Source organism: Callorhinus ursinus, unplaced genomic scaffold, assembly GCF_003265705.2.
Source record: "Callorhinus ursinus isolate GAN/ISIS: 27379988/994484 unplaced genomic scaffold, GSC_fseal_2.0 scaffold13, whole genome shotgun sequence".
Lineage (NCBI taxonomy): Eukaryota > Metazoa > Chordata > Mammalia > Carnivora > Otariidae > Callorhinus > Callorhinus ursinus.
Window position 1 is genome coordinate 25,377,847 of NW_027397075.1, and position 16,429 is coordinate 25,394,275.

The following is a 16,429-nucleotide window of genomic DNA, read 5'->3' on the forward strand; positions in this document are numbered from 1 at the left end:
GGTATTCCCACTCCAGGAAGAGGTGGGGGAGGAGGTATTCCCTCACCTGGCAAGGGAGGGGGAGGAGGTATTCCCTCACCAGGCAAAGGCGGAGGAGTGGGGGGTAGCATTTCTGTACCAGGCAGAGGAGGAGGTGGGGGGATGGCTGTACTGGGCAGAGCAGGCCCTGTTGTGCCAGGGAGAGGGGGAGGTGGGGGGACCACCATGCCCACTCCAGGCATGGAGCTGGAAGACTCTGTGCAAGGCAGAGGTGGGGAGGGTTGGATGCTATGGCTATTGTCAAAGGAAGAGAAAACAGAGTATTGATGGCTGGTTTCAGACTCAGTATGAAGAGAAGGATGGGAAGGTTGTGACCCGGCCTGTCTTTGACTGTCAGACCTCGGAAGGGATGGAGGTGCTGGAGGCAAAGTGGGCTGATGTGTGTCGAGCTGTACTGATATTCGCCTTGGAGACACAATCAAAGAAATCTCTGAGCAGAATTTTGTCTGAGGTCCAGAAGGTGAGGAGGGCATAGCTGAGTCTCCACTTTCGGGCCCAGGTGGGCAGGGAGGACACTCTGGTAGTGCATTAACAGAAGGCAGTGTCGGTATCCCACCCTCTTCCGTCGGGGACGTCTGGATTGACTTTGCCTGTAAAATCCTTTGATGATGTACATCCTTTTCTCCTAACCTGAGAGCTTCAAGACAGACACCTTCTAACGATGCCACTCCATTGTGAGCCCCATGACGGCCACTGGCCACATCCACATCCAGGGCAGGATACTGCTTCTCCAGCTCAGCTATTTTGGTCCTCAGATCCTCAATGGTCTGTTCCAGCTGCTGAATTACAGTTGCCTGTCCTTCAGACTTCATGTCAAAAACTTCCTGAGGGGCAACAAAGTTAAATACAGTTAAATAGAAAATAAGGATCAAAAAATATTAAAATAACAAAATAATTTTAAAACTTGCAAAATACATTTGTTTGTTGTAATACTTCCAGAAAGATCCCTCGATAGAAAGACACTATTAGTATTTCTATGTATCCCCCCTTTTCCACCCTTGGACTTCAAAGTGGTTCACACACATTACCATAAAGGCCAAAGGCCCTTGTTTGTCTGTTCTTTAAATGATATCACTAAAGACAAGGAGGCCACTGAGAATAGGGGAAAAAATCCTGAGTGACAAACCAATTTATTTCCAAGACAGCCTCCTCTCATACCTGCCCAATACCACTTGCTCTTAAGATAGTCCCTAAAGACATTTTAAATCCTCAGTTTTAAAAGTTATCACTACATTTTAAAGGTAGTCACTGAAAGAGTCTCCAATAAGATTATTTGAAATAGCTTTGACATCTGTATGCACATGTATCATTTCACTTCCATCATGTTTTACTGTAATTTTAATCTCTTACCAAAGGCATTTCAGAAAGTGATACCTATGACTCTGCACAATTTATAAAGATGTCTGATAACAACTGGGCCAATGTAGGGGTCACCCTCACCTCTAAATGGTGTCTTCCATTCCCAACGCATAGAATCAACCAGAAATCCTTAAAGAAAAAGAAAATGCTTTGGGGTGAAAAAAGGGGAAAGTCCTATGGGTAAATTAAATATGAATAACAGATGACAAAATGAAAAGAGAAGAACAAGCCATGGGTAAAGATAAAAGTAGGAAAAAGGAATAGGAGAAGGTAAAAGAGATGGGAGGACAAACCCCAGCTGTGTGAAGCTACAACGTCAGACAACTGCTCAGGCAGACACGGATTTGCTCATTCGAGGCTGGAATACAAGGCAAAGAGAATGTGGGAGAGTTCTCCTACTGACAGCTGTTTCTCCAGAGTGTCCTAGGGCTTTCCATAGATGATTCCAATAGAGGCCTCCATAATGAGCCATAGTCCACAGACACACACATCTATTACCTTCCCCACATGAGAGCCTGAAGCTGCCACTCCAGGCCTGCTCTTTACAAATAATGAAAGAATAATTAAGAGAGAATACCAAGATTATGTTCAGTGTAAAACCAAACTCATATCCTGCTTGCCCAGGGGTAAACTCTGGATCCAAGAAAACTCTCCACAAAATAAAAAATAAATTTTTTATTTCCCCTTTATTAAATTCAAAACAAATACCTAACCCATCTGCAATGGAAAAACTGCAGATGAACAAGACAGAAATGTTCTTTCTGTAAATGTATTTACAATATTTACTATAAATGAAGCATTTTTGGTGCTATGTGTATAGTTGTTAAAATCTTCAGAGCTAGGTACCCATCCCTCCCATGGGGAGTAAAGAATGTATAAACTTAATAGTCTTAATACTAACCCCTGTACTTCTTCCCTGGAAACCCTAACTCTTACTACAACATTCAACTTGCTTTACACCAATTATGATGCTTGTTGAGAACTAAGGAGAACCTGTAACTTCAGAGTCATGGTCCTTACACAAGGTGCTTTATTTCCCTATTGTCATATAATGCCACATGGCCCTTACTATGGAAGAAAACTGAAAGGGAAATTAATTTGCTTTTCAACTAATAAAAGAATGTAATTCACTTTAAACAGGCAAAAATTTGAGAGGCACCTTTTATTTATTTGTAAATATAGATATTCCTATATATATTTAGATACTTTGTTGCTATTTTTCACCAATGTCTACACAAAAGACTAAAGTATTACAATGCATAGTTTGAGAAATCATGCCATATATTTTCTAAATGGTCCATGGTTAAAAAAATAACTATAATAATATCTTTTTTGACTACTGTACTTCTTTTTTTTTTAGGATTTATTTATTTATTTTGAGAGAGTGAGAATGAGAGAGAGAGAGAGTACATGAGAGGGGGGGAGGGTTAGAGGGAGAAGCAAGCCCCTCGCTGAGCAGGGAGCCCGATGTGGGACTCGATCCCAGGACTCCAGGATCATGACCTGAGTCGAAGGCAGCTGCTTAACTGACTGAGCCACCCAGGTGCCCTTGACTACTGTACTTCATTCCACTCTCCAATTATGATGCTAGTAATTATAAGAACAAACCAAAAGCCAAAAGACTAGCTCCCAAATTAATCCCAATACAACACATAATTATTCAGTACATCTTTCTTACCCTGGGTTAGTGGTTAGTAAAATGTAAGATTACTTTCATTTCTCCAGCACAACCTTAAAAGTAAAAAGATTAGGTGATGAAAGGCACACAAGAAGTAAATTCTGGAAGAGTTTTCTAAACTCATTTCTTAAATGTTATTACCGAGGCCAGCTCTTTTTCATTGTAGATTTGAATATAATGAAAGCACTATATGACCTCCTCTTCATAAGGCCATTATTCCCAGGAGCAGGAAACATAATAGGACTTTCTAACACAAAGAAGAAGACAGAGACTTAGACAAAATGCCAAGATGGAGGAATTCATCCCAAATGAAACAACAAAATAAGATCATGGCCAGAGATCTAACTGAAACAGATACAAGTAATATGGCTCATGGAGGTTTTAAACAACAATCATAAGGATGCTCACTGGGCTTGAGAAAAGCGTGGAAGACTTCAGGGAAACCCTTACCACAGAGATAAAGGAGTTAAAAAACAATCAGTCAGAAATGAAAAATGAAATAACTGAGATTCCAAAGAGACTGAATGCAATGAACACAAGGATGGAAGAGGCAGAGGAAAGAATAAGTGATATAGAAGACAAAATAATGGAAAATAATGGAGCTGAATAAAAGAGAGAAAGAGGAATTATGGAATACAAGAATAGACGTAGGGAACTCAGTGACCCCATCAAATGTAGTAACATTCATATTATAGAAGTCCCAGAAGATGAAGAGAGAAAAAAAAGGGCAGGAAATTTATTTGAGGAAATCATATCTGAAAAATTCCTTAATCTGGGGAAGGAATATAATGAAAGCTATATAAAAGTAAAGGACATGAAGGAGAAGGAAGAGAAATAAGAGGAGGAATTAATCCTAAATCATAACAGCCTAGCACAATAGCAACGATTATACTTCTTTCTACATGGATTTATGCTCCCACACTTACAAGCCAACTAGTCCAACACAGCACTCAAAGCCAACGATCATAGAAAGTCATAGTACCAGTGACTGGAAAGATTCCTGAGATTTTCAGCCTTTCTAATTACTTACACCAGCCAGCAGGAAAAAGATAAAAGAGTATCCCATTACACATGATATAACAGAAAAAGACTTCTTAAATGAAATCAAGACAATTTGGCAGTTACTGCAGATTGACTCCCAACCTCTAGCTCCCTCTCCTTCTATGTGCAGAAGTGGAAAGAAAAACTACATTTACAGACCCCCTTGCAGTTATGTTCATCCAATTAGATGTACTTGCACAGAGATTTAGAAAGTGGAATGAGATAGGAGCCATACTCCAGTGTCCTTAACTGTTCTGTTAGCAATCAAGATCTGCTAGCTGGAAGCTGCTCTGGAACAACATTCCACTGTCCACTCTCCAGTTTCCAATGGTAGCCTCAAAGGTTTTAGCTTCCCTGGTATACCAGTTGTATATGATCTCTTTGAAAAGTTTCAGCCTAGAAGTAGATCTTTCAAACTTCCTAACCTTTTTATGAAAAAGTTAACTTTATACAGTAAACCCTTCCGTTTAACATATCTACTATGGTTTCTGGCTCCTCAGTAAAGCCTGACTGATATAACCATGTGCCAATATTTCAGAATAAAATATGGAGGGGAAAAAAGGCTCCTCCTGTAAGCATCCTGAGGTAATCCCTAAAAATGGTTCACTATTCACTTGACCCAGAAAATCTAACAACATCATGCAAATCAAGACATTCAAATTTTCATGTTCACTTTAAGAACACTAGTGAAACCACTCAGGGTATGCATATGGGAAAAGCCACTAAGTATCTGAAAGATGTCACTTTATAGAAGCAATGGATGCCATTCCATAGTTACAATGGTGTGGTTGGTAAGTATGCCCAGGCCAAAGAATAGAGCTGGACACAGAGTCAATGTCCCAAAAAGAATGCTGAATTTTTGCAGACAGTAATGCTGAACTAAAGGATTTAGATGTAGATTATCTGGTCATAGAGCACATCCATGTAAACAAAAGCCCCCAGACATATACCGCCAGATTTATAGAGCTCACAATCAGATTAACCCATACATGAGCTCCCATTGCCACACTGAGATGATCCTTACTGAAAAAGAAAAAGTTGTTTCTAAAAAGAGGAGATTGCACAGGATTAAAAAAAAAAAAAAAAGATATCCCAGAAAAAAAAGAGGAAACAAAAACTTATAGCTTAGGAATAAATTCAGCATAAAATAAATGCAAATAAAAGTTTTTTTTTTAATTGTGGAAAAAAGATCCTCTCTTCCTAAGAAAGAAAGAAAGAAAGAAAATAAAGCAACTAAGCGAAATAAGTCAATCAGAGAAAGACGTATCATATGATCTCACTGGTATGAGGAATTCTTAATTTCAGGAAAAAAAACAGGGTTGTTGGAGTGGTGGGGGGTGGGAGGGATGGGGTAGCTGGGTGATGGACATTGGGGAGGTTATGTGCTATGGTGAGCACTGTGTGTTTTGTGTGAGTGTTATAATCCAAAACCTTTACCTCTGAAACAAGTAATGCATTATATGTTAAAAAAAAAAAAAGAAGAAGAAGAAGAAGATAGGAGGAAGGGAAAAATGAAAGGGGGATATCAGACGGGGACACGAACCATGAGAGACTATGAACTCTGAGAAACAGGGTTTTAGAGGGGAGGCGGTGGGGGGATGGGTTAACCCGGTGATGGGTATTAAGGAGGGCACGTTCTGCATGGAGCACTGGGTGTTATACACAAACAATGAATCATGGAACACTACATCAAAAACTAATGATGTAATGTATGGTGACTAACATAACATAATAAAATAAAATTAAAAAAAAAAGAAAGCAACTATATCCTTATTTCTAAAACAATTTTTTCTCCTAATGGTAAGCATGAACAAATTGTCAGAATTAAAATGATTCAAGTGTTAATTTTCTACAGCACAAACTTTCCGTCATATATATATAATACCATGATATATGACATCTTTTATGAAAAGATGGTCTTTTTTTATAGCATTGGAGAAATTCATCCTTTTCCCCAGTGACCTCTGACAATCTTCTGATAAGCAAATTAATCTTTTCAAACATATATGTCAATTATCATCCTTACCAAATCATCTAGCTCTGTCAGGTACTCATGAATCAATCACTTCATGTGATTCAGGTTCTCCATCACCTTCCCTGACTTCAGGGAATTCTACACCTTCTGCAAGTTTGGCAATTTCACCCTACACTGAAATATATTTGTATCATGTGGCTTAAAACATCCACAAACACTGATAAACTGACACTGCCAAAACTAAAGCTTGGTAGATAATAACAGATGGTCCAAGTTAAGGGGGGATAGATTTGGGTTTAGACCTAATATTACAAGTGGTCAATTTTATTAGACTATATTGTTCTGTTATGTATTTTACTTATTTTTTAAACAAAGTGACCATTGAGGACACTCAGATAAGAAAAAGATGAGAAAATAAGGGAGTGACACACTTCATAAGCTTCACAGGTTTTCAAACGTAAGATGCAGTAAGAACTAGAACAGGGAAGTGGCAGAGGAAACAGACAAGAGAACAAAATTCCAAAACTGACTTTGCAGTAAATATGGCGATGCTAGGCTTTTGGTGCCAGGAAGGTGATGAAGTCAATGAGTTTACAGAGAATAAACAGACTGCAAAGACAAAAGGCTGACATTTGTGCAGAGAATTGTTGTGTAGAGATAATTATTACAGATAAAGGACATGGAAAAAAGTTGGAGTGAGAGACTATGTGCTTCTTACATTAATCCCAATGTAGAGAGAACAGAAAAACAATTTGCTGAAATCCTGATTCCCCTCTATGACCCGATCTTTACCTTCAAAATCCCAGCCCAAATCAATGTTACAATCCTACTTCTCCATTCCAGGAAACAGCAATTAAGCTCATCTCAAACATTAACTGATTAACCCATAAAATAAGGTCAGCCATCTATTCTTACAGAGTAGCCAAATGTATGTAAGATTTTTGGTTCTGAATTGAGCTGAGAGTCTTCAAAGAATCTTATCTGACCTTCCTTATCCAGGGCTATCAGTAGAGGGCTGGCTGGCTCTCAGAGAGTACCAATTCCATCAGCTGAGGCGTTCTATAGAGCTATTTAGCCAAGGCTGTGGTGCCTATCAGCAGTTAAGAGCTGGTTTCTATTTGGGTATATTTTTCATTTTTTTCAAAGATTATTAAAGAAATTTATATGGTAAATAATAGTTATTATCAAGAAAAAAAAATACTGTCTATTCTCTGGCCATTTGAACAAAAGTCCTCTCAGGGCCCACCCACAAAGCTCAGATTTAATCTCTAAGAGCCTGCCAGGCACTCTGTGGTCCATGGAAGGCCCTCAAGTTGAGAGTCTGTTCCTTGTGTCCTGTGCCTGGTACTTAATCTTCCATCTCTTTAGGGGTATAACTAGATAGAGGCCTATCAGATCCTCAAAGGATTTGACAGTGGTAAAACGTACTTTCTATTATCTTTAGACTTCTACACTTTTCAAAAAGACAGCATTTCCAGTAATCGTGTGACAGTTTATCCAACGCTAATGGTTCTCACTATTAAAAGTTAAAATAAACAAATTTTTTAAAAGGAGAGTAGAAAAAAAGTAATCTTTATAATTTTTCACAGAATCCAAATAATGGGTACATCCCTATAAATGGAAGAAAGATAACAAATCTATTTTAGTTATTCAAAACAGTATCTAATATACCTTATATATTACCAATGTTGAGATTGTTTGTATTTTAAAATATTACTTCAATCCCCTAAATCATTATAAGCAGTAAAGTCTGCCATCCACTTTGGCTGAACAATTATATACAATACACCAGCCAAAATTCTTCCATTCCTGTATAATCTTATATGTGGGTGGTGATGGTTAGTTCTTATAAATTGTTTGAACACTTGCATATCACAAAATACAAGTTTCCATTAAAAAATAAAATGTTCACCAAAATTTTTTTCCAATTACAAGATTATCTGATTCCCAGAAAAAGAAACATTAATGTAACATTAAGGCTAAAACTGTCAAAAAGGAAGCCAAGATACACTCAAGTAAAGCTTTTGCTGAAAAGTTAATTTGCTTTGTCTTTGAAACTTTATGATGTTTATAATGTAAGCAAGATACTTTCAGAGCCTGGAATATAAAAACAGCTATTGGTAAGTTAATACTGTGATAATTTATTTTGTAAGTGTTAATATGAGATATGTAGTTTATTTTCTATCATATTCAGATTTTCAAGTTCTGCTAAATTCTAAGGCCATGTTACTGCCAAGTTAGGATACCTCTGGACATCTGTAAAATATAAATCCTACTCTTCACAGAAGCATATAAATTCTCTATTTGTCATGATCTAAATTCTAAACAACATTCTAAGGTTTTTGAACAAACCAATGGCATTCCAGATTTACAATAAGCCAACACATGCTATACATGATTCTACAGGAAAGCAAATCCAGGTTTTAAATAGATAAGATTATAGATAAAAATAAAGTACCATCAATTTCAAGTTTGAAAAGGAATTTCAAGAAAGGAGGGAATATCAGAACATATGGTAAGTAGAAAATAACTTACCTAGGTCTTCTTAAAGAAGAACATATTATGGAAAAGAAGAGCTTCACACATAGAGAGCTAAAATGGCACCTCTGGAATCCTTACAATGAAAAGATGAACTACTGAAATTATGATACTCTCAAACTGGAATGGATGACAATCTCTTCCAATCCCTTCATTGCATACATGAGAAACATGAGGGAGAGGGATTAGTTAGAACTCATAATTGGCTGTATTCCTTTTAACATCTCTTTATTGCAATAGTGGATAACAATTTGATCGATGGAACGTCAACATCATTAGTGAATAACCAAAGTAGAAGTAATAAACATGTTTGGGAAAGGGGGTCAGGAAAAAGAGAAAGAAACAGCAAAGAGAACCTGCCTTTTTGGTTCCCCTACATCTCTGAATTTTCTCTCTAGTTATTTGAGCTAGAGTTGTGGCAACATTCTGGATCACACTCTAAAGCAACATAGTCCCAAACAGCACAAGGAAGAAAAACACTATTTTATGATAGTTTCATTTTCATTAACGCTCTGTGGTTATAAAGTGCAACTCAGTGTTCCACCTCTTCACCACCTTCCTTCCTTAACACACAACTAATCTCCAACATGAAAGACTTCATAAAAAGCAAAGCTTGGAAGAAATCGAATGGGATGGATTAGAAACGTTAGCCAGAGTGGTAGGGCTGCCTTTCAACCCTGATGTTCTCCTGCAATTGCTGTCCCAGTAGTCCCTCCTATTCTTCTTCTTGTCTATAATTTTATACTCTCTCCTTCCCATTTCTTTTTCTCTGTTCCCTCCTTTGGATTTTTTTGGGGTGTAGTGTACCAAACCTACAGTAACTCCGAAGACTTTGTCCTTAGCCCACTAACCTCTCTATATATGCTGGGAGAGAACATCGATTTTTATGTCTTTAGTCTTGATCTCTGTATGATTATTTCCGAGTTTTCCTCTCCCATCAATACTTCACTTCCATATTGTGACTGCTTAGCTATCATTGCTTTTTGATTACACTATATTTTCCTTAAATTTAAAATGCATTGATTTGCAAAGAAATATTAACTCCCTGTCTTGCAGTTCGTCTAGGCATAGTAATATACTTCGATCACTTTTTCTAATCCACTGAGCTCATAATGTGTACCAGAATCACACAGAGGACTTGTTAAAATACAAATTGCTAGTTCCCACCCTCAGAGTTTCCAATTCAGTAGGTCTGGAGCAGGGCCTGGGAATTTTCATTTCTGACCAGTTGCCAAGTAATGCTAATGCTGCTGGACCACACTTTGAGAACTACAGTCAATGCATACGCTAAATATGGTTACCTTTGGCCAACTATTGTTTCAACTTTTGGCCGCTACCTTCCCTTTTATCAGAACAGCACCTTAGTCTAGATCCTCCTTACCTGACAGTGGGGATACATCGAGAGTTTAATAACTGGTCCTCCTTCCTGGTTCTACTTACCCTCCTCCTATTAATTCTACATTCTCTTGCCAGGTAATTGTGTCAACTCATGTGCTTTTTTGCTCAAAAACTTACGGCTCTTATGTTCATATGCTACTCATAAGACATTTTAAATTCTCTACTTGGTTCATAAGGTCTTTCATAGCCTGTAAAAAGTAGATATCCTACTACATACCCTGCCCTACTCCAAAGGGATACTGTGAGAATTACATAGATTCAGTCAATTATCATTATTCACAGTTGTTATACTCTATAAAGTGAATAATGAATTAGTGAACATTCAACCATGGATCCTAAGGAAAACACAGAGTTAGGTTTCTACAAGCCTTTGGCCACATTTTCATCAACTGATCGATACGCAACGTTGTTTTCTCTACATTTCTGTTTAAAGTCATCTCATGTAATATATATTGTGGATTTACTGCCATTGTACTCACACAATAGCATTATAACTCTTGTCTGAATGAAGCATATCTAATACATGCATCGCCTCCGTGAGGCATGTCACACTTTCCTGCACGTGGGAACACTAGACATCCCTGCAGTACTATGCCCAGGGGGCCATTTTAAGCAGCGAGACCAACAAAAAGCACAAAGAGGCAAAAAAAATATATATATGGCACTAAATGGATTGCAAAAAGGATATTTTTTATAGTATGAGCTGAAACAAAAAGGCAGAGTGTCACCTTGTTCCACCTCAGCTGGGAAAGTGCATGTAGGGCAACTCAAATTGCTCCCCACTTTGTGCATGTCTACAGATGAACATGAAAGCCCTGTGAGTATTGATTTTAGGGCTACAAACATTGTGGATATGTATTCTGCAAATACAGAATCTATGAATAAAGAGGATCAACTCAATTATGAAAGCAACTTTCAAAACCGGATATAACAACAATGATAGTAACAGCTAACATTCTGAGGGCCTATTATGTTCCAGGAGCACATAAATTAATGCTTTTAAATGAACGCACTTAAATTAATGCATTTAAATCTCACGAAACCCCTTATGATAAAACTTTATAGATGAGGAAACTAAGGCACAGAGAGCAAAATACTGTGCTCAGATTTGCCAGTTAAAAGAGTAAGTGGTATTTATGCCCACGGAAACTGGTCCAAAGTCCATATCCTCAATCACCATGTATGAATAGAGGCAAATTTTCTATCACTCCCCAATAAGCACCCCCTGCTCTAGTCAGTGTGGTCTCCTACTAATTAGCCATTCATCAGATATTTTTCCGAGCTCCTAAAAAATGTCAGGTGCTATGTTAGATACAGGAGGGACAAAGAAAATAAGGACAGTCTTGGTTTTAAGGAGCTCAACTCTCTATGAGACATGCATAATTCAACCATTTCAGAAAAGCAAGATAAGTATAGGGGGTCCCAGAGTAGGGATGCCAAAAGGACTCTCCAGATTGAAGTCTCAGGGAAAGTGTCTAAGTGGAAGTAAAGTTTAACATGAGTTTAGATTAAGAAACAGGAATTAACTAGATTTTAAAGGGGGGGAGGGTAGGAGTACCAAAGAAACATATAAAAAGACAGATATGAAGGATCCTAATATTGGGTTATTTTTCAGAAAACTAGGGCATGTTTTTCAGAGTGGAACAAACCAAACGTAGGAAATAGTTGGTGGTAAGGCTAAAGATGGAGGATGGCAAGGAAAAGCCTGTATGTCAAACTCAGGAGTCTGATTTTTTTCTCAAATGCTAGGAACAGTCATTAAATGAGTCTTAGCAGATATCAGACATAAGTAAATTTGGATTTTAGAAAAATCACTCAAGGCATTGTGGAGGAAAGATTAGAGGGGATTAAGAGAGGAAGTACAGAGCCCTGTTGGGGACTATCCCAGCAATCCAGATAAGACTGGGCCATGGGCAGAGGCCCAGGAGGTGGAAAGCAAAGCTGGGTTGCTAGAGGAGAGAACTGAGCCAACTCTTAACATCAACTGGTCACCTGGACTACCGTGCCTGTCATGTCCTTTCCCAAGCCCCCTGCCAAAATGCCATATTCACTTTCACTCCTGTGCCGTTATTCTCTTTTCTCATCTGAAATTCTCACTCTCCTTCCCTCCACCTGTCCAAAAATGATCACTAGTTGCACCCTTCCTAAGAAGTTGTCCTTAATAACAATTTCTCAACAATATTCCTTTTTTTTAAGTTCTGCAATACATTATATTAAACACCTCAACAGAATCACATTATATCCTACAAATCATTTCCTGTATACAGAAGAGCCTGGGACCTTATAGCCATTTGTATTTCCTTCAATACCTACCACAAATACCTTGTACATAGTACTTCAACAGATGTCCAATAAAGGATAAGCAACTATTGTAGGTTAAGAACTTTTATCGGCTCAGCTACTCTTTCAGATCAGCTGCTTGAACAATTTGTCATTCTCTATAGGACATCAACAGTGTTGTATGGCACAAATGAGGTATATACCATCTAACCACTCAACAGAACAAAGATGTAACTTCATTTCACCTCCCAGCCCTACTGCCCTAGAGAAAAGTGAAAACAAAGTGTAATATCTAATTCTTTCCTCACATTCTCATCTCAAACTTTAACTGTTTTCCAGATGCTAACTGCTTTTCATTCTTAAAATTAACAGAACAGTTTCTTTTCTCTTTATTTCTGAAGTTAAAATGTCTACATTTTTCTGTGAGCTAGTTGGGGGTTTCCACAAAATGAAAATATATTTTCCAGAAAAATCCTTTCTTCCCCTTAACATATTCTGGTAAATACCTTGCCCAAATGCTACCCATTTTCAATGTCAGTGCCTCCACCAGGGTGTCCTGCATCTCTACCCTTCCCAACCACCTCTCACCCTGCCCCTCCCCAGACTCACTGGGTCGAAGGGTTTGTGAAACACCTAAGAATGATCAGTCTGAGGCAAACTTCAAGGATGACTAGACTGACTCATGTTTTCTTCCCTCAGCCATCTCTCTCCCTCTCTCCTTTAACTTAACCCTGTTTTTCTTACCCTGGTTTATATTTTAGTTGTTTACTTGTCTTGTGAATCATCATTTTGTAGGTTTTTAATAACCATGGAAATTCATATTGCTTTTTGCCATAGAGTTTAGAAGGAACTTACATTAAACAATGTTTTTCCAACCCTTTGATATGTGTGATATGTTCCAACAAAATTCAAGTGGCTTCTTGTTTTTGTAAGTCTTCATCATTATCCTTTTAGAATTATATTCACCCCACTGAGTGAATATTCAGTGATCTGACCAATACTTTCTTTTGATCTGACCAATACTTCTTTTATTCTCTAAACTTTTCGATGCCAAGACACATGTGAGTAATCCCTCAAGCACCATCAACTAGGCTACCTCACAATTACTCACATCTGTTTCCTTGATTTGTCCCCAAAAAAAGATGTTTCTGAAACTAATAATAAATTGTACTGAGTGGTTATTGTATGAAGAGCACTATAACAGACACTTTAAGGAGAACCAATGGGAAAGAATATTTAATTCCTCAAATAAGTCTGCAATCAAATTAGGCATCAAGGGGACCCAGGAGCTGATCAGAGCAGGATCCTAAGAGAAGAGTTTGTAAGCCAATTTCAAAGGAGGTTAAAATTGGACTGAGATAAGATTTTGCCAGTGATCTCAAGTCATAAGCATGTTGCTGACCTTTGAGAATTTATTTACATATAAATAATCCAACATATGGGCTAAGAGTGCTGATACTGTTTAATTTCTTTTTATTATCCAGGACTTAGTAATAGATGTGGCTATTCACAATTAATAAAAACCATAATGTGTAGAGAGACTACTTTCATTTGCCTGATATTATCAGTTCTTACCCAAAGCTTGAATTTTTAAAAGATCAAGTTTTATTCTATGTACCTTTCATCTAGTCCATTTGCATTAGAAAGGTGTGAGGAGTTTTAGGAAAATGCTTCAAAACACAATTTTATATGTACAGTTGACTCTTGACCAGCATGAGAGTTAGAGGCACCAACCACCCACACAGTCAAAAATGCATGTATTATTTTTGACTCCCCCTAAACTTAACTACCTATAGACTGGAAGCCTTGGCCATAACATAAACAGATGATTAACACATATTTTGTATGTCATATGCGTTATATACTGCATTCTTACCATAAACTAAGTTAGAAAAAAGAAAATATTATTAAGAAAATCATAAGGAAGAGAAAATACATTTATAGTACTATATTTTGGGGAACAAAATCTACATATAAATGAACCTGCACAGTTCAAACTACACTAGTTCAAGGGTCGCTATATACACTATATATATATATATATATATATATATATATACACACACACACTTGTTCAAGGGTCCATTATAATTTCAAAAGCAAAAAATAACTTAAAAATTTGGCAGTAACCCATTTTGCTATTGTATATTAATCTTTAACATAGGAACAAACATTTTTAGAGATAATTATATATTGCAGAATATGAAAGGGTTTATAGCTCAGTATTTCAAATACCAAAAAATATAAAATAGAATTGAAAGAGAGTCCTATTACAGTTCTTTGAAATAATCCTTTCGACATAGCAAATTTTCAGAGTGTATCATTTGAAAATAAATAATCAATAAATGAGGTCCTAAATAATGTAGTTTTATCTGAAAACCTTCTAATTCCATAGGGCCGTCAATAAAAGCCCTCAGGGAGAAAGCCATAGATAGCTCTTTCTTTTTGCTTGAATGTCAGCTATATTTGCTTTAAGCATCAGATTCTCTGGCAACACCACAGCCTTTACCTCCTTTTAGTTGAGAAAAGGCCTTATGAGTCATGTGTTTTTTTCTAGGGATATGGAGCTCTCGGAATTATTAACTACAGGGAGAGAGTAAAAGTCAAAACTCATTCAATAAATTCCAGTGTGCTCAGATTGAGAGAACAGGTGCCTGAACTCACATCTGAAGAAAAACTTAGAGGGCGCTTTCCAACCCTGCTCCATGCCTCTGACTAAGCAGTCCTAGAGATCTCGCATTACCACCACAGAATAACGCAGGCAGCCTGGGATGGACAAGAAACCCTCTTCTGTTCATCACTCATACAGAACAAACTGGCTTAAAACCTCACATTTCCTTCAGTAGTGGTAATTTATAGAGATACAGAACTGCCATCTAGTGACTAAGAAGAAAAAAGCAAGGTGCTTTACACGAAAATTGTAAGGGTTTTTTTTTTCTTTTTAAAGAGCAGTGAAACACTGAAGTTAGCAAAATTGGCACAATTTACCATACCAAAGTTATACTAAAACTTAAAAACGTACAGGTAAGCTAATGAGTCTCTCTACGTGCCTCTGAAACATTATCTTGACATCTGACCCTTACAAATGATAAGAGTTTAAATACAATAGAATAACTTTGAAAATAAACTTCTCGTCTACCAATCTAAATGATTTTGGCAATAGCCATAGGGCAATTCCTCACGTAAAAGTATAATTTTTTATCAGAGTGTAGCGAATATGAGGTATAAAATCAAAGAGACCTATATTCAAATCCTGGCTCCTAACCCTTTCTTAATTTTGTGAAAGTGAGGGAAAGGAAGTGAACTACTATAAACATCTTTTTCTGTATGAGTTAAATATGAATTATACTAGTTACTTTAAAGGACTATTGTAAGAATTGCATAAGATAATACAGTAAAAGAGTACGTGCACAGTAGATTGGTAATTAATTCTAGTTTCCTGTATCCCTTTGATGGCCAGTTACTTTAAGCACTTATGAAACATGCATATCTAAGAAAAGAACCAATCCATAAGTAAACTTATGACAAAGAAAGTAAGCGATGTCATTGTTGAGGACTTAACCTCAGCTGCTTCCAAATATTGTTTCCTCTCAATTAATTGTATTTTCTGTTCTTCTAAGAGTTCACTGGCAACAAGGAAAGAAGATGTGAAATTTAAACCAATCTAATTCACCCTTGAGTTTCCAAAGCTGTAACGTCAAGCATTTGTAAATCACCCAGTGCATCAGGTTTTCTGCTTATTATAATATATTTTACCATGGTTCACAGTTCAAGAGAAATAGAAAAATCACTGTAATTTTACCCACATGGATATCTTGAGTCTTAATATATAGAGCAATGTTGCACATGTTTATCATTTTTGATAGTATAGATTATGTTTTGTTGAGGCTTTCTTTGGCATTATCATATATAACAAAAATTCAGTAACATATGCCCTGGAAATAAGAATTTAGAAAAATCTAATATATTATCACAGATCACAACTTAGTCATGCCTCAAAAAAAAAAAAATGAGAGGATATTTTGAGGGCACTGTTTTTCTTAATTATTTCTGAATTTATTTCACTTTACCTCTTTTTAGCTTTCTTCATCTCAATACTGGTGGCTAATCATTACACAGTT

The 16,429-nt window shown here is 37.0% G+C and overlaps 1 protein-coding gene across 2 annotated transcripts in view; it reads right to left on the reverse strand.

The window, feature by feature from the left end:
• The window catches only part of FMN2 (formin 2), a 375,250-nt gene that overhangs the window by 270,554 nt on the left and 88,267 nt on the right, over window positions 1–16,429 (reverse strand). Inside the window, exon 5 of one of the 2 annotated variants that reach the window (XM_073899944.1) lies at window positions 670–863. In XM_073899944.1, the coding sequence (XP_073756045.1) occupies window positions 670–863 (194 nt within the window). Of the gene's footprint in view, window positions 864–16,429 lie in introns of both variants that reach the window. The other variant, XM_073899942.1, reaches the window with a different exon arrangement.